This window comes from Rhinatrema bivittatum, chromosome 17, assembly GCF_901001135.1.
Source record: "Rhinatrema bivittatum chromosome 17, aRhiBiv1.1, whole genome shotgun sequence".
Taxonomy (NCBI): domain Eukaryota; kingdom Metazoa; phylum Chordata; class Amphibia; order Gymnophiona; family Rhinatrematidae; genus Rhinatrema; species Rhinatrema bivittatum.
The window spans coordinates 32,065,586-32,092,817 of NC_042631.1; the positions used below are offsets into that span (position 1 = coordinate 32,065,586).

The 27,232-nt window shown below is 47.6% G+C and overlaps 2 protein-coding genes across 3 annotated transcripts in view; one reads left to right on the plus strand and one right to left on the minus strand.

The window, feature by feature from the left end:
- The window catches only part of TMEM216 (transmembrane protein 216), a 59,235-nt gene that overhangs the window by 26,493 nt on the left and 5,510 nt on the right, over positions 1-27,232 (plus strand). The window lies entirely within an intron of this gene.
- Positions 1-27,232, minus strand: part of LOC115079545 — a 67,784-nt gene that overhangs the window by 1,893 nt on the left and 38,659 nt on the right. The window contains exons 10-18 of the mRNA XM_029583187.1: positions 26,880-27,003; positions 26,144-26,336; positions 24,116-24,291; positions 21,246-21,286; positions 20,934-20,995; positions 20,629-20,755; positions 17,709-17,787; positions 2,476-2,632; positions 1,454-1,611 (exon numbers count right to left, since the gene is read on the minus strand). Of these exons, the coding sequence (XP_029439047.1) occupies positions 1,454-1,611; positions 2,476-2,632; positions 17,709-17,787; positions 20,629-20,755; positions 20,934-20,995; positions 21,246-21,286; positions 24,116-24,291; positions 26,144-26,336; positions 26,880-27,003 (1,117 nt within the window). The remainder of the gene's footprint in view (positions 1-1,453; positions 1,612-2,475; positions 2,633-17,708; positions 17,788-20,628; positions 20,756-20,933; positions 20,996-21,245; positions 21,287-24,115; positions 24,292-26,143; positions 26,337-26,879; positions 27,004-27,232) is intronic.

A 27,232-nucleotide genomic window follows, 5' to 3' on the forward strand; every position in this document is an offset into this window, starting at 1 on the left:
TCCACACATTTTACAGGCCACACCACGTGCCATTGCAGCAGCTGCCTGCGGCAGCCAAAAAACAGCAACAGAGGAAAAAAAGGAATGTTGAACACGGCTCACCCCTAGCAATATTGCTCCGGACAAAAAAATCAACGGAGAGCACAGCCCAGACAGAAAGGAGGGAGTGCTTTACTGGAGCCACTGTTACTGGTAGGATGGAGCACTGTGCTGGAGGTAAGTTGGAGCGGTGTGAGTGTGTGTGTGAGGGATGGGGGGGGCATGGAGAAATGACCAAACGTTTGTCTAGGGTGCCAAATACTCCTACACTGATCCTGTGTGGGAGGACAGGAAATGTAGGTGCATCATTTAGAACAGTGGTTCTCAACCTTTATTCCATCAAAACAGACCTGTCAGACGATGCTCACATGCATGACACTGGATACTACCTGCTCCAGCTGAACTAAATAAAAATCTTAGATATTTTGTTAAAAATGACACAGAAGGTGAAATTTAACCTTACCTGTTAATTTCCTTTCCTTTTATAGTCCTGCCAGACTAGTCCAGAAAAGTGGGTTATGTCTTCCCCTGCCAGCAGATGGAGATAGAGATAAAAAAAACTGAAAGATGACTTTACTCCCCTGATAGGGATCTGGTGCTGCCTTCAACTCTTCAATATCCTATGACAAATCAAAGACAATTGTTTGTTTTGGTTTCCAAATCATCACCACAACCAAAATCTGATGCAACCAAAAAACTTCACTCTATTGTCATTAATCCAAGAATTAGATAATCCCCTACACCAAGGTCATGATTAGGCCAACTATCTTCAGAGTGGGCAACTGTGCACTCCCTACTAGTTTTCTGAACTTGTCAGACAGAGCTCTTGATCGTTGTAGCTTTCCTGGGTAGGTTCTAGACTGGTCTGGTAGAACTAAAGGAAAGGAAATAAACACGTTTAAATTTCACCTGCTTTATCATCCATGTCAGACCAGTCCAGACAGTGGGGACATACCGAAGCTCAACCTAGACCTGGTGGGAGGAAGCAACAATAGCTCCTGTACTCTTGCATCCAACTCAATCACCCAATTGCCATTCCCCCCCCCCCCCCCCCTCTCCCATCACCATTCAGTCACGGAGTTCTCCCCATCCCTAAATGTTCACCTAATTTCAATCCTACAAGCTTTTGTTTTTTGGAGGGGAGAGGTATTTGCCACCCCTTGCCACAATGTGGCAAATGGGGGGGGGGGGGGAATAATAATCCATATATAAAACAGAATAAAACCAATCTTTTTAGTGACGCTGCTCCTTTAAATGTTTGGTTTCTGTATGCCTAACTGGGCATTACTAGGAAAATCTCATAGTTCCAGAGACAATACCCAATGAGAATTCTGGAAATTGCCCCTCCAAATTTCCCTCTTAGAAAGCCCTTTGAATCCAACTCCATAGGATGATTTATCCAGGCCAAGGATACGGTAGAAGCTCCTGGAGGGGGCAGACTTAGGATAGATGGAGGCTGTGTCAGGCGTAGGATACCTGCGGATCCTGTCGGGTGGAAATAGAGATGTGCCTTTGGGGTGAACAGCTGCCCCATTTTTGTGGGCATGAAGACAGCAGGAAGGCAGATTTCATCTAAAGCGGAATGAAGAGAGAGGAAGTCATAAATACTTCTTAGGAATAAAGAAAATGTTTCAATTACCTAATCTCGCAAACCTCAGTGAGGACTGCATTGTCAGCAGAAAGAAGGTTATTGTGCTCCTTCCAGCAGAGGGAGGGGCTCTACTTCAGTTTCCACCCACCTCAGGGTCCTTGTAGTTTTGCACTAGTAGGGAGTCAAAGGATGCATAACAGTAGACTCTTGGATGATCTATGTGGAAGTGGCAAAACGGATGACCCAGGGTTGACTAGCCTAGGCTGAGAAGGTGCGATATCCTAATCTTGCCTCTCGTCCAGGGTTTCTTCCAGCCTGTACCTGTGACAGTGGTGTGCTTCTTCACAGAAAGTGGAAGCTGATGGCTTCAATCCTAGGAGGAGGCAGCTGCGGTAAGAACCACAGACCGCAAACCTCAGTACAGGTTTTGCTTTTAGTTACTGAGTGAGTTCTGGACGAATGAATAGGGTCAGAAAAGGTTTTGGTTTGGAGTCCTTTTCACAATCTCTCCCCTTGTGAATTTATCATCTTGGCATTTTCAAGACAGTTGGATTTTTAAATTCTTAGGGCCTGGTTTTCAAAAGCATTTATGTGCATAAAACAGTTTTAGAAAATTACCTCGGGGTGGTGCGCATAAAATTACACACATGGAAGCAATTTCATGCAGCCTCCCTCCCTAATTCTGTTCTATGTACTTGACTTTCTTATCTTATACTGACTCCCTACCATTCCAGTTTGTTTCTGGGCGGTGTGGCACTGGAATTGGGTCTTTCCCTGCTTACAGAGCTTGCAGTCTCCAAATTCTCTTCTGTCCTACGAATTCCCTCCATGTAACAGAAGAGCACCTTTTTGCCTGCTGCTCAACTCCGATGCTGCTTGTAGCCTTCGCTGACTCATCAGCTGCCTCTCCAGGTTCCCAGTGGACTCTGCCCGCAGTTTCTCCACCATGTTCTGTTTATTCTGTTTCATCGTCTCCTCCAGCTGCCTCATCCTCTCCCAGACCTAATGTTAGAAGACAGAATTATAACATATACCTATACCAAGACTTGTTAGCATGTTAAAGCATAGGGGAGTAGAGAGGGGAAAAGTTATTTTATTTTATTTATATTACACTTTTCAAGCTCCTCAAAGCGGATTACAGCCAGGTACCATATTTATTTCCCTATTCCCAGAGGATTTACAATCTAAGGGGTTTATTTACTAAGCTGCAATATTTTACCATGGGAGGGGCAAAATATCATGGGGGACATTCCTGTGATATTTCCCCCCTCCCAAGTGAAATATTGCGGTGGTGTCTCCTCGATATTTTTTCTCACAGCAAAATTCGGAGAGAAAACATAAAACAGAGATAGATGGGAAAATGCATTATGGCGGCCCACTTCACCCTGGTCGCCATCGTGTTAAAGGGCCACATAGCCCGAAATAGCCCCCCTCGAAGTGAAAAATTCCCCTGGGAGTCATGGAAGACCACTGCCCACCCCCTGCGGCCAATCGAGGCAGCCAAGAAGATAAAAGAAAGAAAAAAAAACCCAACAGATTGCAGGGTCGTCTGGTGATGCCCTGCTTCCTATTCCAAACCCCTCCCAAAAAATAATCCCCTGGTTAACCCAAGGCATCCAACCTCCCCCACGGCCTTCCCCTTCCATAGATTAAATTCCTGGTGTCTAGTAGGCCCCTTCTCTGGACTCTCCTATACACAAGACTCCCTGGTGGTCCAATGATAGGGATAAAGGCCAGTTCAGTTGTCTCCATTTTGAAAGATGGCATTGACCGGCCCAGAGTCAGGGCGTGTTCTGAGCCACTACTGGACCACCATTTACAGGAATGAGATGGTGGGGGTCCCGGGGGGGGGGGGGGCTACACTAGACACTAGGGATTTAATTTATGGAAGAGGTGGCTGGGAGGGAGTGCGGGGGTGGGGGGTTGGATGCCTTGGAGGTTTAGCAGGGGGTTATTTTTTAGCAATCATTTTTTGCTTTTTTTTTCCCCCTAGGTTGCCTTGACAGGCAGCGGGCAGGGAATTTTTCACTTCAAGGGGGAAGGCTATGTGGCCAGTTACATGGTAGCTCCAGAGTACTGGGACGTGCATTCACTTCCCAGTGCCCCGCTGAACAGTTAGCTACAGCTTTTTTTTTTATTATTTATTTATTGAATTTTCATTTTTTCAAAAGGATATACACTATATGTAATAAAAACACAAAATCTCATAACATGATCATGACAGTCCTGAAATCATTTTACATACAGTGAAAGCCTAGTAAATTATTAGAAGTAATTACAAAGTCTGGTTTAATAACACAGAGCAGTTATTTTTAAGAAAAAAAAAAAAACTTATAGAAATTAGAGCCTTAAACCTTTTTATAATTCCCCCAGTGACTAATGGAATCTAAAGGGTCAGGAAGCAAGGAATACACGCAATTGCTCAGGTTGGTTAAAGACATATCGCATGTTCTGATGCATTATAATGCATTGGCAAGGGAAACGCAACATGAATTTGTCCCCACGCGCAGTAACCTTTTCCCTTAAAGTTAGAAATTCTTTCCTCTTCAGTTGTGTATTATAAGTTACATCTGGGAACATCCTAATCGGTTGACCGTGGAAGCTAATATTCTGATTCCTAAAATATAGTCTAAGTATGGAATCCCTCTGGGATATATCCGTAAATGACACAATTAATGTAAATCTAGTGTTTATCTGCATGTCAGAAGATTTTTCTAACAAGTCTGATAAATCTACTTCTTCATCATTCTGTTCTCCCTGCTCTTGTACTTGTGAGGATTCAATTTTACCTTTAGGTCTGATATAGTATATCCTAGATATAGTTGGTATCATAGGATCAGTAAATTTTAGCACATTCTTGAGGTAACTTTTAAAAGTTCTTTAGGTGAAAGTAGATGGGTTTTTGGAAAGTTTAAAACTCTCAAATTCCCTCTTCGGATTTGATTCTCTAGTTGTTCTATTTTATCAGAATGAATTTTTTCAGATTTAATTAAATTCATCTGTACTTTATCTAATTCACTAGTTTTAGTTCCCAATTTTCCAACTTCTTCATCTATTTTTTCAATTTTAACCTGCAAGACTTTATTGTTACTTAAGGTTTCTTGTACCATAGAGGTCAAATCATTAATAGATTTTTGCATGGTAGATATCATGTTACCTATTCCTTCCAATGTAAATTTTTCAGAGGATGTTTCTAATACATTTAACGCCAATCCCTCCTTGTTCCCTTCCCCCTCTTTTCCCTTAGTTGACATTGCAGTATTAATAGATTCCTCAAGAACAAGTTCCCGAAACGGTGGTTCGGGAGTGTCTGGGGCACCAGGGCTTAAAGATGTTTCGTATACCTGGGAATTCAGTCCCTGCTCCTGGTCTGAAATTCCAACGGCATCTGCTCCTGGCGTTAATTCAGAGGCTCTCCCAAAAAGATCTGTGATACGCGGTTGATTACCATTAGATGCTGGTGTTGAAGTCACTATTCTCCCTTTTCTCTTGGTGTGTGGCATCCCCCAGAGAAAAGGAAGACCAATGTGTAAGTTAGTAATTTAACCAGGTACCTTGATGTTGTATTCTTTTGGTTACTTCCATTTAATCCAGATTCCGTTGGCTGTCAATATCGAGTTCCCTGTACGTACCAGGATCAGTCCAGGACACCTGGGTTGTGACTCCGCACCAGTAGATGGAGACAGACTAAAACTTGTGGGCGGAGCCATATATGCCCCTGTGCCAGTCACAGCCCCTCAGTCTTACTCTGTCTCCAGTAGATGGTGCAGGTCCGGTCACAGCCCTGCCTGCCCTGGTTCTGGTACTCCGTCAGGGTCGGTTCTTTTTTATTCTTTAGGCCAGTTTAGGCTACGGTGTTTTCTGTTTGGGTAATTTTCTAAATTGTCCCTTTCGCCCTGCCTCCCAGGGGGGTTGTGAGGTTCTGAGGGGACCACCCCCCCCTGGTTGAGGCCGCTGCTAGGGTCGAGGACCCAGCTGGCCTAGTAGCAGCGTCAGGGGTGACACCGGGGAGCCCGGTTCACTCACCCCTGCTGGATTAGGGCTCCAGGACCGTGGACAGCGACAGGCGTTTTTGTTAAAAAAAAAAAAAAAAAGGTTTGTTTTTATTTCTGTGCCGGCTCTCTCTTGCTTCGCGTCGCTGCTCGTGGGGGGGGCGCCGCCGACGGGGGGAGGCCGTTCAAATTTTTTTGTTTAATTTCGTCGCTCCTGCTGCCCCGTTTTCGCGCCTCTTCGCCGGCATGCCTCGCGGCTCGGTCTGCCGGGCCTGTGGCTTTTCGCGCGAGAGTCTGTGCGCGGCCTGCATCCCGGGCGGAGAGGGGTCGTCTGGGGCGCCTCGGGGGGCTCGTTCGCGGCCCGCGCGATCGCCTCCGCGCGGGGGGGGCGCCGTAGAAAAGCCCCAAGAGCTTTTCCCGCTTAGCGCGGGAGTGGCGGCCATTTTGGCCACGGGCCGCAAAATGGCGCGGGAAACGGCAGGGCCTTCGGCCTTGCCTCCCGCGCTTTCCCCGCAGCGGGTCGCGGTCGGAGGGGGTCCCTCGGGGGACACAGGGTCCCCGGGGAGTCCTGCTGATTTTTCCTCAGATTCGAGCTCGCTGTCGGAGGACCTTGCGCTTTTGTTGCGCAAGGTCCTGAAATACAAAAAAAGCAAGCGCGGCCGGAGGGAGGCTCGCAGAGCTCCACCGCAGAAGAGGTCCAGGAAGCCTTCGGGGGTCGCGGAGGGGCCCCAGGGCGCCTTGCGGGGGAAGCGGCCTCCACGTGGCGTCCCACAGGAGGCGGACACCGATTCCTCCCCCGAGGACGACGCTGATTCCCCTGAGGAGACCCAGAAGGGACCCGACGATGTGGGAGCGGACGGCTCCGCTACGTCCGGCGTCGCGAAAGGCTCACAGGCAGTGGAAGGAGACGATCCCAAAGTGGTCAGGCTCTTCCGTAGGGATGAATTGCCACCTCTAATTCCAGCCATTATCCAGGAACTGGGAATAAACCCCCCTCCGGCGGTGGTTCGTCAGGAAGCGAACATGGATCCGGTCCTGTTAGGCCTCACGGGTCCAGCAGTTGCTTTTCCGTTCCATTTTTCTTCAACGGACATCATGTTCCGTGAATGGGACACTCCGGAGTTAGGGCTGAAGGTCAGCAAGGCCATGGACAAGCTTTACCCGCTCCCGGAGGATGCGCTGGACCTTCTCAAGTTTCCCAAGGTGGATTCGGCGGTTTCGGCGGTAACGAAGAGATCTACTATCCCGGTTACGGGTGCGACAGCCCTTCGGGACCTTCAGGACAGGAAGCTGGAAGTACAGCTCAAGAAGATTTTTGAGGTTTCAGCGCTAGGAATTCGGGCCGCCATGTGTACGAATTTCGCTTTGAGAGCTGGCTTACGCTGGGCTCAGGTCCTTCAAGCCAATGCGGATCTTTCGGCAGACGAGGCAGCGCAAGCGGATAAGTTGGAAGCGGTAATAGCATATGGCGCAGATGCACTCCACGATCTGCTGCGCACTTCGTCTAGATCCATGGTGGCGTCTGTCTCGGCGCGCCGCCTCCTGTGGCTACGCAACTGGGCGGCGGATGGCTCTTCTAAGGCTCACCTCGGGGCGCTGCCATTCAAGGGTAAATTGCTGTTTGGCAAGGAATTAGATTACTTGATGGCTTCCCTGGGGGAAAATAGGGCTTTCAGGTTACCCGAAGATAGATCCAGGTCGCGGCCTTCCTTTTCAGCCAGGTCCCGCTTTCGTGGGCCCAGGAAGGCGCGACCTCAAAGGTCGTCGGGGCACTCGTTCAGATCTTCCTCATCCCGTACTCCACAGTGGCAGCAGCAGCAGTCCTTTCGTGGGAGGCGCTTTGGCAGACCAGGGGGTGCCCTGGCCATCACGGCGCCCAAATCTTCACAATGAAAGGGGGTCGGCCCTTCTCCCGCCGCAGCCTCAGCACGCCGTTCCCAACGTCGGGGCGCGGTTGCTGTCGTTTTACGAGAGATGGGCCGGAATAACGTCGGACCAGTGGGTCCTCACCGTGATAAGACACGGCTACGCGTTAGATTTTGCTCGCATTCCAGTGGACAAGTTCCTTGTGTCACCCTGCAAGGCTCCCGAGAAGAAGGCGGCGGTGCTAGACACCATCCGCCGCTTAGAGGACTTGGGAGCTATCTCCCCCGTCCCGGTCAGCCAACAAGGCGAAGGCCGTTACTCCATTTACTTCATCGTACCAAAGAAGGACGGCACGTCCCGGCCAATCCTGGATCTCAAAGGGGTGAACCGATGCCTTCGCGTTCCTCGCTTCAAAATGGAGACGATCCGGTCAGTCATCGCCGCGGTCCGGCCAGGCGAGTTCCTGGCCTCCCTGGACCTCACGGAGGCGTATCTTCACATAGGCATCCAGCCGTCGTTCCAACGCTTCCTCAGATTCTGCATTCTGGGTCGGCATTACCAGTTTCGGGCGCTCCCGTTTGGGCTCGCAACGGCCCCTCGTACTTTCACGAAGGTGATGGTCGTGGTGGCGGCGCAATTGCGCCGAGAAGGTCTCCAGGTCCATCCGTATCTGGACGATTGGTTGATTCGGGCGAAGTCCGAGGATCAGTGTCGGATGGCGGTGGCCAGGGTCCTCCATCTGTTGCAGTCCCTGGGATGGGTGGTCAACTTCAGCAAGAGTCACCTTACACCCACGCAGACCTTGGAATATCTGGGAGCTCTTTTCGACACGAAGCAGGGCAAGGTGTTTCTGTCGCTCGAACGGAGGGGCAAATTGCAAACTCAGGTACAACGCTTGTTGTCTCTCCGCCAGCCGCGGGTCTGCGACTACCTTACGGTCCTAGGGTCTATGGCTTCCACGCTGGCGCTGGTGCCATGGGCGTTCGCTCATCTGCGACCCTTACAGTCATCCTTGCTTTCCCGCTGGAAGCCGGTCTCGGAGGATTTCCACTTACCGCTTCCTCTAGCAGGACACGCGAGGTCCAGCCTGCGTTGGTGGCTAGACCCCAGTCATCTTTCCGCCGGAGTCTCTCTCCTGGTGCCCAGTTGGACAGTGGTGACCACGGATGCCAGCCTCTCCGGTTGGGGAGCGGTCTGCCTAGGGAGCTCAGTTCAAGGCCTATGGTCAGTGTCGCAAGCCCAGTGGTCTATCAATCGCCTAGAGACCAGAGCGGTCCGTCTGGCCCTGCAGGCTTTTCTACCATTGCTGCGGGGAAAGGCAGTCCGAGTGTTGTTGGACAATGCGACCACCGTGGCATACATCAACCGGCAGGGGGGGACCCGGAGCCCCCAGGTGGCAGAAGAAGCTCAGCGCTTGATGGCCTGGTCGGAGCTACATCTCAGCAACCTCGCAGCGTCTCACATTGCGGGAGTCGACAACGTGCAGGCGGACTATCTCAGCCGTCATCGTCTGGATCCCGGAGAGTGGGAGCTGGGGGACGAAGCATTTCTTCTCATTTGCGAAACGTGGGGGGTGCCCCACATGGATCTGATGGCCACGTGGCACAACGCGAAGGCCCCGCGATTTTACAGTCGACGTCGAGAGCGGGGGGCAGAAGGCGTCGATGCGTTGGTGCTTCCCTGGCCGACGGATGTGCTGCTCTACGTGTTTCCCCCGTGGCCGATGATCGGCAAGATTCTACGGCGCATAGAGTTGCATCCGGCCAACATGATCTTGGTGGCACCGGAGTGGCCTCGCCGGCCATGGTTCGCAGACCTCGTACAACTGGCAGTAGCGGCCCCCCTTCGGTTCCAGGGAATGGTGGCCCTACTCCATCAGGGCCCCGTCTGTTTGGAGGAGGCGGATCACTTCTGTCTCGCGGCATGGCTTTTGAGAGGAATCGACTGAAGAGAAAAGGTTATTCAGATGCGGTGGTGGCCACGCTACTGCGTTCCAGGAAGCAATCAACGTCTTTGGCTTACGTCCGTGTCTGGGTAGTCTTTGAGGACTGGTGCGTGCAGCGAGGGGTGGACCCCACTTCGGCTTCCATCTCTGATGTTCTAGCGTTCCTCCAGGCGGGTCTGGCCAAAGGTCTGGCGTGCAGTTCCCTACGGGTCCAAGTGGCGGCGCTTGGGTGTTTGCGAGGTAAGTCTCTGGCGCTTCACCCGGATATTGCTCGTTTCCTTCGGGGGGCTAAGCACCTTCGCCCCCCGTTACGTCTTCCTTATCCGGCTTGGAACCTCAATTGGGTTCTCTCCGCTCTATGCACGGCGCCGTTTGAGCCCTTGAAACGCGCAACTCTTAAGGATCTCACTTTAAAAACGGCTTTCTTGGTGGCAATTGCCTCGGCACGGCGTGTTTCCGAGTTACAGGCCCTGTCCTGTAGGGAACCTTTCTTGCGTATCTCCGATTCGGGGGTTTCCTTACGGACGGTTCCTTCCTTTCTTCCGAAAGTGGTCTCGTCGTTCCACGTGAATCAATCGGTGGAGTTGCCCGCTTTTGCGTGCGGAGACTCCTCTGCTACCGAAGAGAGGGAGTTACGGAAGCTTGACGTGCGGAGATCCCTTCTCCGATATCTGGAGGTCACTAATCCGTTTCGGGTCACGGATCATCTGTTTGTCCTGTTCTCTGGACCAAAGAAAGGAGCTGCAGCGTCCCGAACAACTATCGCTCGTTGGCTCAAGGAGGCCATTGGTTCGGCATACTTGGTGCGGGGAAAACCTCTTCCCGTGGGGCTGCGAGCTCACTCGACTCGCTCTCAAGCAGCGTCTTGGGCGGAAGCTTCTCAGGTGTCGCCTCAAGAGATTTGCAGGGCGGCCACCTGGAAGTCGTTGCATACTTTTGTCCGGCATTACCGGCTGGATGTCCGGGCTACCGATTCTGGGGGTTTTGGAGAGAGGGTACTCCGAGCGGGACTCTCTGCTTCCCACCCTCAGTAGGTTGCTCTGGTACATCCCAGGTGTCCTGGACTGATCCTGGTACGTACAGGGAAAGGAAAATTAGTTTCTTACCTGATAATTTTCGTTCCTGTAGTACCAAGGATCAGTCCAGGATCCCGCCCGCAGTGCTGCGCTGAAGTAATGGAGAGTCCGCTCTGTGTTTTGATTTGCTCTGTTCCGCTTGTTCGCTCTCTCGGTTGGAGAGTCCGTTTTCAGAAGGGGTGTTTCTTTCCCCGTTAGTTAGCGGTATCTAGTTTTGTTTACTTCTCTGGTTGTGTTCTACTTTGACATTCCGTAAGACTGAGGGGCTGTGACTGGCACAGGGGCATATATGGCTCCGCCCACAAGTTTTAGTCTGTCTCCATCTACTGGTGCGGAGTCACAACCCAGGTGTCCTGGACTGATCCTTGGTACTACAGGAACGAAAATTATCAGGTAAGAAACTAATTTTCCTTTAGATCTCCAGGTCTCGTCTCTCGACGAATCCCGGCGAAGCCCGGCAAAGCCGCGCGCCTCTTAGGCGCGCGTCTTTGGCGGAGCGCCGACGGCGGATGCGCCGTTAGGACGCCGATGTTATAGGCGTCTTGAGGCTCCACCCCCCAACGTCAGAGTCCGGAAGTAATGCAGCAATTCAGGCAGGCAGCGTCTCCTCCGCCCAGCGAAGAAAACTCCGACAGAGAAAACAATCAGGTAATGTGTAATGGCAGCGGGCTGCTGCTACCTGCGTGTGGATTAATTGAGCAGCAACTCTCTTCAGTCGGGTCACCGATGTTATAGGCGTCTTGAGGCTCCGCCCCCCAACGTCAGAGTCCGGAAGTAATGCAGCAATTCAGGCAGGCAGCGTCTCCTCCGCCCAGCGAAGAAAACTCCGACAGAGAAAACAATCAGGTAATGTGTAATGACAGCGGGCTGCTGCTACCTGCGTGTGGATTAATTGAGCAGCAACTCTCTTCAGTCGGGTCGCCGATGTTATAGGCGTCTTGAGGCTCCGCCCCCCCAACGTCAGAGTCCGGAAGTAATGCAGCAATTCAGGCAGGCAGCGTCTCCTCCGCCCAGCGAAGAAAACTCCGACAGAGAAAACAATCAGGTAATGTGTAATGGCAGCGGGCTGCTGCTACCTGCGTGTGGATTAATTGAGCAGCAACTCTCTTCAGTCGGGTCGCCGATGTTATAGGCGTCTTGAGGCTCCGCCCCCCAACGTCAGAGTCCGGAAGTAATGCAGCAATTCAGGCAGGCAGCGTCTCCTCCACCCAGCGAAGAAAGCTCCGACAGAGAAAACAATCAGGTAATGTGTAATGGCAGCGGGCTGCTGCTACCTGCGTGTGGATTAATTGAGCAGCAACTCTCTTCAGTCGGGTCGCCGATGTTATAGGCGTCTTGAGGCTCCGCCCCCCAACGTCAGAGTCCGGAAGTAATGCAGCAATTCAGGCAGGCAGCGTCTCCTCCGCCCAGCGAAGAAAACTCCGACAGAGAAAACAATCAGGTAATGTGTAATGGCAGCGGGCTGCTGCTACCTGCGTGTGGATTAATTGAGCAGCCAGCTACAGCTTTTGATTGGTAGTTAGCTGTTTGGAAAATAACGTGGCTTTAGCCAAATGCATTATTTTATTTGCATAGGATTACCTATGCATTAGCTGCTTTGCATGCATTTGTAAAATTTATGCATTTAAATTCTGGCATGTAAACCAGCTCATTGTAATAAGGGCGTGTTTTGGCCCAAATTAATGGGTTATATTGCGCAGTAATTTTTTTCCATGCGCTACACCCTCTTTGCAGCTTAATAAGTGAAACCCCCCCCCCCCTAAGTTTATTCCTGAGGCAATGGAGGCTGAAGTGATTTGGCCAAGGTGAAAAGCAGCAACAGTGGGATTTGAAGCCTGGTTCATAGTCGGCTGCTCTAATCACTGGTTTTCTCCTCCACTCCCAGGATCCTGAGGTTTGCTAAGGTTAAGTTTCATGCTGTTTAATTTTCATTGCTAGGGGTGGGCATCCAGGCTTCGTTCCATTAAAAACTTAGCAGCAATACGTTTTTTAGATAAAAAGGAATGATAGCTGGTGACTTAATGGTCAGCTTTACAGGGCGAGGTTTCCCCAAATGCAAAATCTAAACAGCTATAAAAAGTCAATCCTAAAATGGAACCCTTCAGGAAAAGCAGCAATTACCTTTGCTGATTACTGGAAAAAGTATGTGTTCTATTTCTTTTTTCAATAGCTACGGGCGCTCAGTACCAACACGAACCAAAGACAAATATGGCCGCCGTTAGCAAGTCTGAGGCTGTGACCCAGTATATGTCCATAATTAATCTGTAGTGGATTTCCCTGATGCAGACAGCCTGGGATTATGTCCACATGGGCCCAATACTCGTTCCTCCACTTTTCAGATGGCATGTGCAGCGTTTTGGGGTGAGCGACGAAGCAGCTCTGAGAGTGCTTGGCCCTTTAATAGCTAACAGTCCTCCTCTCCTTATCACCCTGATGTGATAGATAAGGACCACACGGTGTTCCAATCATTCTAAGCGGCTATGGCTCCCTGTGGGCATTAGTGATGACGTCTGCACGATTTAACATTTTTCAAATGCGATGAGTCTTTCACATTTGCACGCTTTTGCAACCTGATTTTTTTTTTTTTTTTAAATATCCTGACATTGTTTATTGGTGTTTATCAGTTTCATTCAGGGAAATGCTTTAGTGAATAAGTAAGTATAATAGCAGTAACTCTGAAAAAGGTTTTATCGTCTCTGTAAAGCATTACTAAGTAGGTTTTTGCCTGTGTTATGGCTCATTTTCATTTTTGGTCTTGTAAATAGGTCTTTTGTCTTTTTTTTTTAAATAAAATGTGTGCACCTTATGTCATCATTATTTCTTTTGTTTCTCAATTTGCCTGATTTTTCTCCTCAGCTGTGCAAGCTACCTTCATCCAAATGGTCCATCCAGTCTGCCCAGCAAGCTTCTTATGATAGTATCTGTTGTACCATGCAGGTTAGCACCATGTTTCTCTTAAGGATAGTAACTGCTGTTCCATGCAGTTATCCCCAGGCTTTATGATAACCCATAAAACATTTCTGCTAGCAACATTTTTACTGGGTGATGAGCCTTCTTGAAAATTCCAGTGCTGCTTGACCTGCTTTGCTTATGGACTATCCTGTAGAAGCAGTCCTGTGTTTTCCCCATATTTCTGCATATCAGTACACCAGACTGTAAAAGTCAGGGCCTATGTTGGTTGTCGACTGAATCCAATTGCCCTTCCCCTCACCATCGAAGCGGAGAGCAATGTTGCAGTTGCATCTAAAGCATCCAGGCTTATTGGTTATGGATGGTAATCCCATGCCTTCTGTTAAGGGTAGTAACTGCCGCTCTGTGCAGGTTACCCCCATGCCTATCAGTACCCCAGCCCTCGTTGGTTGCTGTCTGACTCCAATTCCCCTTTTCCCCCTGCCATCAAAGTGGAGAGCGATGTTGCAGTTGCATCAAAAGCATCAAGGCTTATTGGTTAAGGGTAGTAATCTCCATGCCTTCTGCTAAGGGTAGTAAGTGCTGCACTAGCAAGTTACCCCCCCATGCACTCTTTTCTTCATTTCCATCCTCTAGCCTTTAGGGATCCATAATGTTTATCCCATGCCCCTTTGAATTATTTCATTGTTTTCGTCTTCACCACCTCCTCCGGGAGGGTTTTCCAGGCATCCACCACCCTCTTTGTGAAGAAATATTTCCTGACATTAGTTATGAGTCATCCCCCCTGGAGTTTCGTTTCTTGACCCCTAGTTCTACTGATTTCTTTCCAATGGGAAAGGTTTGAATTTCGTGCATCATTGAAACCTTTCAGGCATCTGAAGGTCTGTATCCTATCTCCCCTGCACTTCCTCTCTTCCAGGGTATACATATTCCTATCTTTCAGCCTCTCCTCATAGGTCTTCCCATACGACCCCGCACCATTTTAGTCATCCTTCTCTGGACCACCTCCATCCTAATGCACTACCTGTATATATTTACCAGGAGAATCTGCAAAGCAGTACTCTGATTTGCTTACAGTCCTATTGTTCAGGGGGCTAAGCAGGATGAGCTTTCAGAAACTTCAACCTGTGATCTCTCTTCAAGACTGAGAAGATATCCAAACCTTTTTTAAATGGGTTTCAAAAAGGTTTGGATTATTTCCTAGAGCAGAAGCCCATAAACTGCTATCAATAAGGATTAGTAGAGCTTGGGATCTTTTCATTTAATGTTTGGGTACTTGCCAGTTACTTGTGACTTGGATTGGCCACTGTTGGAAACAGGATACTGGGCTTGATGGACCCTCGGTCTGACCCAGTATGGCATGTTCTTATATTCTAAGAAAACCTCGGAAACCTGGCTAACATTGGGAGTTAGCAGGATAAACCTTGCTATTTAAATATCCCCACCCCCCATTGTTGACTAGCTACATTTTGTCCTAGCAAATCACAGCCACACAGTGGCGTACTAAGAGGGGGCGAGGGGGGGCTGTCTGCCCCAGGTGACTACAGGGGGAGGGGGTGCCATTGCCGCCAGCAGGAAGATCCTGCAGCAACGCAGAAAAGTGACGTGCTGGTGGGGTTCCCACTCCCTGCCAGCAGAAGTGAGGTTCTGTGGAAGAAGAGGGCCTTGTGGTGCTGCCGGCATGCTCCCAGCAGCAGAAGAAGAGGCTCTGCAGCATTTCCTGGAGCCAATGGCAGAAGACGAGGCTTGCTGTGAGGTCAGCAGCCAAAGAAGAGCTCCAAAATGTGTGTGTGTGTGTGTGTGTGAGAGAGAGAGAGAGTGTGTGTGAATGAGTGTGTGTGTGACACTGAGGAAACCTGTATGTCTGTCTCTCACCAAGAATGTATGAGAGAGAGGGAGCATATTTGTGTGTGTGTGTGTGCATGCGCATGCATGCCCCCAGTCTACAACAATCTTAGGATGACAGATATGGAAAGCGGGAGATTTTTTAGATCCGTATTAGTTATTGGGTGTTATTTGATGTGTCTGCTGTCTTGAAATATTTTATCGGTTTAGGAAATTTTAAAATTATATATTATTTATTTATTTAAAGCTTTTCTATACCGGCATTCATGATACAATCATATCATGCCGGTTTACATATAACAAGGGGTGCAATAACTTTCTTTTAACCAGTGTCGAGGAAGTAAAAAGTTACAATATAACAAGGTTGTTGAAACTGGGAAGGAAAGAGACAGGGAAAGACAAGAATTATATATTGCGGTGGGGTGCCAAATACTTTAGGTATGCCACTGCAGCCACACACAGGGCCAGCCCTTCCAGTAGGCAGATTAAAGTGCAACAGTTTTGGGGGCAGCACTAGTGACTTTGCTATGTATGAGCACATAAAGCTCTGCCCTGATGACTTTATTGACAGCAGCAGGGAATAGTCTTCTGCTTCCTGCTCCAGCCCCTCCCCTCCTAGGCAGGTTTCAGGGAAGGAGGAGGAAAGGGGTGAGCTTGGAGCAGACAGTGCACAGAGCAAAGCAAAAAAGAACCCCTCTGCTCTCTAATCAAGCCTCTCCCTTCCTATTATTCAGGGACAGGAGGGGAGGAAAGATCCTAGAACACTGCAGAGCAAAGAATTATCCACTCTGACACTTAATTCAGCCCCTCCCATTGTTTCCACATTCCTTCCTGTCCTATTTTCAGAGGTCCTTATTTAAAGCAGTTTGTCCAACTAAGTTCAGAATTAGCGAGACAAACTAAACCGGAGGATTTGAATTTCCTACTTCACTGACCACCACGGATTTGTCCAGGTCAGGTGTTGGCTGGATAAAATGTCCCCAGATAAACTGGAGGTATTCCAGGGTAGGGCTAACTTATCCAGCTAATACCGATATTCAGCATTACCTGGATACGTTTGGTCATGCTGAGAGCAGGCCTAAAGTTAGCCGGATAACCTGGACTGGATCTGGAATGCAGAACCACCAGCTGCATTTCACCGAATATATGAGTAAAGTTATCCAAGCAACTTTACCCACCACGTACCCTGGCTCCCCAGGCTGCTGCACAGGATTTCCTAATATTTAAAAGTATGCAGGCAATTTTCAAAGCAGGCACATCCACCTGCAATACTTCTGACAGGCAACGCGTGAGTAAACTTTCCCTTTGAACCATGTGCAATTTTAAGCACTTTTAGAGTAGGCAGCTTTCCAAGAGCCCTTTTACCCGGGTGAATCAATTATTTCCCTGCATAAATGGCTTCTGAAAATTGTCGCCCCCCTCCCCATGTGTTTTTACAGAATTCTTCTAGGAGTGGTGGTGTCATCATGATTATTGAGTTTAATTATTAAAATCTAAGGGGGGGGGAGGGGAAGGATGTGGTCTGGGGTCTTGAAACCCACTGGGTGGGGCGAAAGGGCGGCCTAAGGCTGAAGATTTGCCTGGGGTTCCCTGCCCACACCAAATTTAACCGCCTTAAAAAAAAAAAAGGTGGTGCTCAGGGCGTGGTTTCGCCTGGGATGGCACAGATATTGAGGACCGGCCAGCCAAAGTTACCCGAATAACAGGGACAACAGACTCCCCCCCCAAGACAAGGGTTGTTTGCAGGCTCATGTGCTTACAGACACAAAGCGATGGGACAGCCCCCACCTGGCTTCATGCTGGGGTGGTCACCCTTCTTGTCTACCCATTGCAACAGTCCTGTCTGCTTAGCCAAACAGCAGGCCTAAAGTTAGCCAGAAAACTTTGCCCGGTTCATTTTAGACCAGATATTCAGTCCAACGCTATTCAGGCTGAATATCTGGCCAGCTGACTATCAGCAACAGAATGAATAATTGTGTGTGCTTGAAATGCCAACTGTATTAGCCACATTTTTTTTTTTTTTTGCAGGTACTGCTGCTTTAAGGTGCCTTCTTTTTTTTTTTCATTTAGATTTTGTGATTCACATTTCCCTCTTATTTTCTCCTTCCATGTCTTCAGCATTTCCATTTCATTTTACGCCCTGCCTTTTCCATCAAAAGACTTCTCAAAGTGACTTACAGTGAATCCAGTATTAAACAAGCAGAATTCAATAAATTATAATGACAAATATAAAATCCATAATAAAAATCAGATTGCCTGGGTGAAAAGGGATCACCTCTGTATCTCCAGAGCTTGAGCACATCAGTTCCACACCCAACCAGACAAGAAACCCAAACCCAGTTCCCTATCCTATGATGTAGAACACAGTGCTGGCCTGCTAGAGGAGCGTTCTGATCTCATTGCCTGAGGATGTACAGATTCAGAGAAACCCACAGAAAGCTTACATCGGTGGGGAGAGCTCTCTGAAGCAGCAGCATCCGACTGACATCCTTTCTTTGTATCTGTTGTCCAGCTTCAAGAGACCTAAAATCAGAAGATATTTTCAACTGCTGGCTTATCCTTATTACTTTCTGATATAGCTTACTCAACCCAGAAGCCCTTTATAACTCAGTATTCTTGAGGGGTGTCTATGATAATGTTGACTTAGTTAAATCGAGCTCCTTGTGGGAGCTGTTTTGAGCCTTGTGTTTGCTGAGTATTGGGAGTGGTAAATACTGTACGTTGACCCATGATTTTTATCTTTGTTTACATCTTTTACCTTTTACTGCATTTTATTCATGCTAAAATTGTGTAATAATAATTTTTGTTGATATAAGAACTCTCTAGGAGGGGATGGGTGGGGAATGGAGTACAGTGCTTGTTCCATCATCTGCTCATCATGTGTCTCTCAGTAATGTAAGTATGGTGACGTCTTTGCACTGTGTTATGGTTTCTTTGAAAATTCAATAAAGTTTTAATTAAAAAAACCTCTCAAAAAACAAAGAAACGGTGGGCAGGATTTAGTAGATTATGTTTGGGTTCTTCACAAATACTCGAAAAACAGGGAAAATGATTAAGTCCCTGTGGAAGGGTTTGAGTGTTGCTTTGGCAGAACCAGAACCTAAAGATCCAGTATGTGGTGTTATATATTTATTTATAAATTCATATTAATTGCCTTCCTGGCCCCTGAAGGTCACCCAAGGTTGTGAATAAAGTAAAATAAACAAAAAAAATACATCAATAACATAAGCCATAATCAAAACATAAAAAAACCACCAACATAACATGTACCAGCTTAAATCAATAACAATAACATCAGCATAGATGACCACCTAACCAACAGTCATCGACCACATCCTATCCCATACAGTTATGTCATGATACAACCCTTCCTCCTTTCCTCATCTCTACTAAATTGCATAACCTCCCACAAAATAATCAAAGACAATAGTTGTTCATTAAAACAGAATTAATAATATAAGATTTGCCATACTGGGTCAGACCAAAGGTTCATCAAGTCCAGTATCCTGTTTCCAACAGTGGCCAATCCAAGTCACAAGTACCTGCAAGATCCCAAAAGGTGAATAGATTCCATGGTACTTCTGCCAGGCATAAGTAGCGGATTTTCCCAAGTCCACCTTAATAATGGTTTATAGACTTTTTTTTCCAGGAACTTATCCAAACCTTTTCTAAACCTAGCTACACTTACAGTTTTTATCACATCCTTCAGCAATGAATTCCAGAGTTTAATTATGCATTGAGTAGAAAAAAAATATTTTCTATGTCTTAAATGTATTACCTAGTAACTTCACTGTATGTCCCCTAGTTTTTTAATTTTTTGAGAGCATGAACAACTGATTCACGCTTACCTGTACCACTCCACTCATTATTTTATAGACCTCTATCATACAGTATCTCCCCTCAGCCATCTCTTCTCCAAACTGATGAGCCCAAATGTCTTTAAGCCTTTCTTTCATAGCAGAATCGTTCCATCCCCTTGGATCATTTTGGTTGCCCGTTTCTTGTACCTTTTCTAATTCCACTATATCCTTTTTTTTGAGAAGGGGCAGCCAGTAATATATAATTGCGATGGAGAAGGTACAGAGAAGGGCTACCAAAATGATAAGGGGAATGGAACAACTCCCCTATGAGGAAAGACTAAAGAGGTTAGGACTTTTCAGCTTGGAGAAGAGACGACTGAGGGGGGATATGATAGAGGTGTTTAAAATCATGAGAGGTCTAGAACGGGTAGATGTGAATCGGTTATTTACTCTTTTGGATAGTAGAAAGACTAGGGGACACTCCATGAAGTTAGCATGGGGCACATTTAAAACTAATCGGAGAAAGTTCTTTTTTACTCAACGCACAATTAAACTCTGGAATTTGTTGCCAGAGAATGTGGTTCGTGCAGTTAGTATAGCTGTGTTTAAAAAAGGATTGGATAAGTTCTTGGAGGAGAAGTCCATTACCTGCTATTAAGTTCACTTAGAGAATAGCCACTGCCATTAGCAATGGTTACATGGAATAGACTTAGTTTTTGGGTACTTGCCAGGTTCTTATGGCCTGGATTGGCCACTGTTGGAAACAGGATGCTGGGCTTGATGGACCCTTGGTCTGACCCAGTATGGCATTTTCTTATGTTCAGTACTGCACACAATACTCATGGAGTGATAGCACCATAAGTATTGTGTGCAGACAAATAGAATTCCTAACATTCTCTTTGTCTTTTTGACCGCCATCGCACACTGAGCCAAAGATTTCAAGGAATTGTCCACAAGAACTCAGAGGTGGTGACTCCTAACATGGAACCCAACATTGTGTACCTGTGGTTGGGATTATTTTTCTCAATCTGCATTACTTGCACTTGTCCACATTAAATCGTATTTGTCATTTCGAAGCCCAGCCTCCTAGTCTCAGAAGCTGTTTTGCAGTTCATTCACAATCTGCTGCCCTTTTAACGATTCAACACAATTTTGTGTCATCTGCAAAATGTGGTCATTCCTTTCTCCAGATCATTTATGAATATGCTAAATAGCACAGGTCCCAGTACTGCCCCCCCCCCTGGGGACTCCACTAACAACCTTTGTCCATTTGGAAAACTGGCCATTTAGTCTTACTCTCTGCTTCCTGTCTTTTATCCAGCTCCCAAGCCACAATAGGTCACTGCTTCCCATCCCATGTCTCCCAGTTTCCTGAGGAGTCTCTCATGAAGGGAGAAGGGAGAAAGAACATGGAACAAGGAAAGGTAGAATAATGGGGAAGGAAGGGAAATAACCTGAATAAAGAAGGCCTTTTTAAAACTTGCATCTCCTTCTCATGAACCAATTTCCAGGAAATTGAGATTACATCCTTGGTATCCCTGAAGATGACTTGAGAATGCATTACCTGACTCTATGCCCTGGGAACCTTCTTGGTTGCAAATTGGGCACCCCGGGTTGCTGCTTCAGGCTGGGCTCTTCCATCTGACTGTCGTTTCCCGTGGCAAATCTTTGCCCTTCAGCATCTGCTGGGTCTAATTCAATGACATAGAACGTTACTATGGGATACTAACTCGGTCACAAGACAGGTACAATTCTACAATAAGAGAATAAAGACACCCAGTCTTACCCCGGAATCTCCCAAAAGGAGGATTTTGTGGATTTGTGAAATTAGTGAGAGAGGGAAGAGGTAGAGAGAGAGGAAGGAGTTACCTGTCAAAGTGAGGTCCTTGTTAGAGTGAGAGAGCGCATCCAGGAGCATCTCCAACTGTCCCCTGTCACACAGAGCAAGCGAATGAAAACCAGGGCAAAAAACAAAAATACAAAAGGGAAGGGACTGAAGGTGGAAGGTATGTCGGAACATACCGAGAAAGAGAGAAGGCAATATCTTTACCAAAATGATCCTGTTCATGACCCTTCTGCTAAGTCATACACTACCATGTCCCCCAGGACAAGCTAGATCACAGAGTTCCCTAAATGGGATTCTGAATGGAGGATGTATTCCCCCATGGGAGAGTCACTCACACAGGCATTTCTTGCAGTGATGTCACTTTCCGTGCAATCCCCTGCAAAACAAAATAAGAACCAGAGTTAAAACCTGTTTACCTACATATTCTACTTTCCTTACCAGGGTCAGCATTAGTGGAGGGTGTAACCTGTGCATTTGCACAGGGTAGCAACGTCTAGGGTGTGGTGCCATTGAAGGGACTGACAGGATTGCAGGCTTTGCCAGCTGAGCAAAAGGAGCGGCCAGCAGCTGTGTCTGTGGGGCTGGCATGGTTCCTCAGGCCTTGCTGGCCGAAAAACGAACAGGAGGAATTGGTGACTGCAGCCTTAGGGATGGCAGGATTCCCCCAAGCCCCACAGCTGAAGAATTTTAAGAGGAGCTGGTGTGGGGAATATAGAGGCTGGCAAGATTCCCCAAGCCCTGACAGCCAAATAGAAGGAAGAGGAGGAGGAGCCAGAGGCATAAGGTTAAGAAAGGAGTGAGAGAAAGATGAACAACAGAAAATGTCAGGCAGGCAGCCGGAGCTGTAGGTGGTAAGAGATAAAGAGTGGGGTGAACATGCCTGGAGGTGCCAGCAGCAAACCATGGCCTTTAGGGAAGGGGAAGGAGATGGGAGCAGTGCCGGATCAAGGATTGTTGAGAAGGGAGAGGGAAGTGGTGGATCAGGCATTTTGGGGCAGGGGGAGGAGGAGAAAAACTGTGGCCCAACCAGGCTTGACATAAAAATTGCAAGGGGACTTTTTACTGGCAGACTAGTTGATGGCAAATGCTGAACCAGAATGTACACTGTTCCCTTGAAAGAGATTTTGGTCACAAGCCCACATGCATACATTGGAGCCAAGCTTACATAAGACAGACGTTTAATAACCTGTTAGAGGTAGAAAGGATAAGGGGGGTTATTACATTGATAAATGTGGTAGGGATGGTATAGGGGAAAGGGAAAGGGAGAGAGCATATAGTAATTGTTACACAAGTGGCTGTGAGCCGAGCCGTGCCCCATGCTGTTGATCTCTGCAGCTCTGTGCACTGTCCGTGTGGGACTTCTCACTGAATAGAAGCTTCCCTCTTTCCAGCCGTCAGTGTTCAGAGTTTATTTCATTGATGGAAATAATGCCCTCTCCAATAAAACAAGCCATGACTTATGCAGGGCCAGGAAAGAGAGCAGTAGTGGCTCCCAAGCAAGAAGAGAAAAAAAAATACAGGAGAGTTTGGAGGAGCAAAATGGAGGACGAGGGGAGAAAGAAAACAAAGCAGAGGGAAGGAAATGATGAGGGGCGAGGAGGACAAAGAGGATGATAAGCATGGGAGAAGAGACTGAAAAACTGATTATTTTGTTTTAAATATTTCTTACTGAGGCAGGGGCCTAAAAAAATATTGTTACTCTCAGACTGTCCCATAGTAGACCCCCATCAATTCTTCTCCCTTGAAGACCACCATTCTTCCTTTTATTCCATTTTCCAATATTCCACTTTTTAGCGTATTACAATCAGGTACAGTAGGTTTGTCCTCTTCAGCAGAGAGCTCACAATCTAAGTTTATACCTGAGGCAAGTGACTTGCCCAAGGTCACCAGGAGCAGCAGCAGCGGGATTTGAACCCTGGTTTCCCTGGTTCATAGCCCATTGCTTTAACCACTAGACTACTCCTCCATTCCCTTCCCTAAAACAGCGGTGGCAGCCACTGAGCCTGGACCTAAGTCAGCACATGCTCACAGGTCCACCCCTTTCTGAAGCATAGGGTTCCTGTTCAGTAAGGAAACCCATGGGAATAGAAGGGCAACAGCAAAGTCTGTGTGTGCGCACCAGCTCACAGGCTCTGCCCTTCATGACTTACAGCATTGGCCACCACTATTGCAGGGGCAGGAGGCGCAACACAGCAGTTGTTCACATAGGGCAGCAAGAGAGGCAACACTGGATCTGCACACTGTAAACCTCTCCACCCAGCCTGTAGTGCTGCACTGTCATCAGAACCACCCACATTCGTTAAGCCCTTATGGAAAGTGGACCTGAACAGGGGTCTGGCCTTTTGTCCCTTCCAGAACTTGCTCCCGGACCTGGATGGATGGGAGCCCATTCCTCCACTGCCATCTGCTGATCATTCTACATGGGATGGCCAGCATGCGGCACTGTAAGTATTTTCCTGGCTGCTGATCTCATGCGTCAGGAAGTGCTAGCCCACGAGGTTTAAAAAAGCTCATGGTGCCAACATAGACAGTGTATAGCAAGCAGCAATGGAGGAATGCACTCCCACCATTGAGTTAGGTTGATTGATGAAAGGGAGGCAGAGGAAGAGGCAGAAGGAACGGATGCAAGGAAGTGGGGGAAGAGGAAGGGAGGAAAATGGCAGGGGTGGGTGCTGGGGAAGGAGGAAAAAAGAGGCAGGAGGGAGGATAAGGGACAGAAATGGAAGATTGGTAGAGGCAAGGGGTGAGAAACGTGTAGGAATGAGAGAGAAGGCATATAGATGTGGGATGATATAGAGATGGAAGAGAAGGAGAGAGGAAAATAGAGTGGAAGTGTGCAAGAGAAAGATGAAAGATGTGAGACAAGCTAGGGTGGCATGAAGAAATGCAATGAAGAGAAAAGAGATGGAAGCTAAGAAGAGAAAGATGGAAAAAATGAGACAAAGAGAATGGAGGAGAGAAAGAGAGAGCTCAGGGTCCCCGGTGATGTCAGGTGGTGATAGAATAGAAACAACGCATCATGGGAGAGGACCCCTGTGCACTACAGCACTTCGCCCGCCCCCTCCCCCCCGCGCACATACAGAAACAATTAGAAGGAACACTGGCAGGAATGGCTCTTTCCAGCAAGGCTGTTGGGGTTTGATTGCTGCCCTCAGGTTGGGGGGGGGTCACTTTACAGGAAGTACTGCTCATATCCAGGATTTACCCTCAATGAGTCTTCTTGTTCCAGGCTGTACTGGAGTACTGGAGAGGTGCTGCTGTCCTGGTACTGGGCTTCTAACGTAGTGAGGGATAGTGGGGATGTAGAGGCCTCCAGGTGCTCTGGTTCTGGCTCCAGAAGCTTTTCTAGATCCTCTCTGCTCGTGTACCGCAGGTCAATTCCTGAAAGGAAAAAAAAAAACGGAGCTCTTTATAAGATGTGAGATGTTTGAGAAAAGAAACACCACAAACCCTCCCCTTTCCCTCCACTCAGGTCTTGAAAACCTCCACAGGACTGCACGTGATGTGAGGGGTTCAGGAACCTGTCCCTTCATATTCCCTCCCCCACACCTATCGGGGGCAGCAGTGCTTCCCTATTTCTACATCACACACAATCCAAATCCTATAGGAATGATAACGTGTTTTATCCACAGAATGAGGCTTTTATTTGTCAGACTTTGCAGGCTTGGCACTAAGAAGAAGATAAAGAAGATAAAATAATCTTTACAATAAAGATATTGTAAAGTTTATTGATTATTGTAAATGTTTATTGTAAAGCACTGTTGCATATGTTTGTTCTAGTTCGCACAGCTGCAATGTTTCTGTTATCTGTGAACCGATGTGAGGTTACTAAACAAATGTCGGTAAATAAAAAATGCAAATAAATAAATAAATAAACAGTGCATCTCTCTAACATCCTAGCTACTGAGCACCAGCTTATGCTAAAGGCAGATCTGCACCATTAGTGGCTTTAAACAGGCCAAAAACCTTAGCCTGCACAATATATACTAAGACCGATAGTTAACTTATTATCCCCAATAACTTCAGGAGATTCCCTCTATTTACCTCGAGAGCCATCTCTGGCAGATCTCGGGGATCGTCTCGGCTTGCTCTTCCTGGGTTTGGATGGCTGAAGAGGAGCCTCTCTCTGCTCTGGACTGCCCCGGAATTTGGGGCAGGGTTTCCCGCTGGTCGGTCTACGGCTGTCCGATAGCAGGCAGGGCTTTCCTCTCTCTTCAGCCTCTCGACCACAGCCGAGCCTCTCCGCCCTCCACACAGAGAGTCGCATCGTCTCCCCCTTGGGTGGTCAGCTCTTCCTTTTTCTCCTCCCTCTTTGCCCCTTTTCATACAGGCCAGCCTATGATTATGCATAAGGTTCTTGCATAATCAGGCAGTGAGTGGAGGGCGTTTTCTCCACATTGCAGGTCTTTCCCCCCCCCCCCCTTAAGCTCTCAGGGGGGTCCTGCCATGACCGCAAATTCTTCCTTCGTCCCTGGATGGGGCCTAGCTCTGCCTATGGACTCGTCTTGGTCCATTCTGACCTCTGCTCTTAGGGAGAAGTTGGTTTTCTTCTCTCTGCCTTGGTTTATTTACCCAGTGGCTTATAGTCAAAGGCACACAAGCAGCTCTTGATATGCTGGTTAAAGTTCTCATATGGTTTTTTTCTTTTCCTGCGGGAGAAAGGGTCTTGACTGGAAGATTGCTGTCCGTATCCATCTTTCGCAAACTCTGTCCCCTCTGTGGCCGAGATTCATCTCTGGGGCCTCCAGTGGTAAAATATCGGGGATCCCCCTACAGTATTACCTCAGAACCACCAAGATGACCTATCACAGAATTCACCACTTCTTTTCCAGCCTTCTCTCCTGAGCAATATCTATCCATCACCCCGAAAAATATTTCTCTCGGTAAATAAAATATCCACTTCTGCTCCATTCGGCCTCTCAGTATCATCTTCCACCATTCACCCCCCCCTTCCCCCCACAACCACACCCTATACTCTCTTTTCAAGACCCTGACACACAACTTATTCACATCAATCAGCAGCACTGCAGTCTGCCTCTTGCCCTAACATCTAGACACACCATCCACTCAGCTCAATCTCTAACACTGCTATAAGGTACCTTTTTTTTTTTTTCCCCATTTTAGGATGAATTATTCTTATTAAAAGTTCTGAAGCTGGTCTGTGTGTGGCAGATTCTTTTTCTCTGCAAATGAAGGTAAGACTCTGGCATGCAAAAGACAACCCTTCTCCTACCTGTGGCATCCATCACAAGGTCTTCCACACTCCAAGCCTGAGTGGCACAATCCATGCAGCGAGGGAGAGTCTCCTCCTGGGTGTGCACGCTGAGGAAGAGGGAGATCTGGGGAGAGGGCATTGGCCTCTTTTTCTGTGGCACCGACTGTGCAGGATGGAGGGAAACCTTAAAAATCTGAACTGCACCCAGATCCTTGAATAAAGGAGAGACATCACAGTGGGGGTGATGAAGGGTTAAATTCAACATAATTTGTAAGCCAGTCAATTAACATTTCTAAGATGCAGGACTGCTTGAGAGCAAGCAATATCTGCTCAGACAGCCATAGAGTCTTTAGATACCGAGGAGCCTCCATTGATTCTTTCACTTCCTCCTCCTCTTCTGTGTTTCTCAATCATGTTCAATGACTGAAATTTAGAATCTTAATGTTTCCACTATTGCTATTATTATGATGGTGATGCTAAAAAAAAAAAAGTCTTTGGTGGAAAATGCAATGAGAGAAACAGAGTGGCCATATTCATATGAGAGTAAAGTCCTGAGACCTGCCTCCTTCCACCCATGCGATAAAGAAGCATCTTTCCACCTGGGGCTAATATAGACTTCAATCTCCATGTTGCATTTCACACATTGCTTCTGTAATGGCCCCAGCACTAGCCCAAATGGACCACATTTTTCCTGGACAATCATTCTGTTATTTAGTTCTAGGCTGTGACTTGCTATACTGTTTGGGTATTTTACCTGGGGAATGCTGAGCTCTCCCACTGCAGTCACTCCTTCTGTCTCACGATACAGGAGTACCTCCAATGTGTCAGTTCCTGACAGGCCTGCCCATGCTTCAATCTCAAACTTCACTTCCTCAGCACTGGGATCAGAAGAGAGAGGAAAAAAAAAGGTTCATGCTATAGTTACAATGAACTGAGTAAAGCTACCTCAGAGGACATCCTACCTACACATTCCAGCTGCAGGAGGAAGATCTGCAGAAAATTACACCCATAGGACACAGAAGCCAATGATGGAGGAGGTAATGTAATCAGGTATTGATGCAAAATTCTACTAGTAGAGAATTTCAGTTTTTGTCCATTGATAAGCAG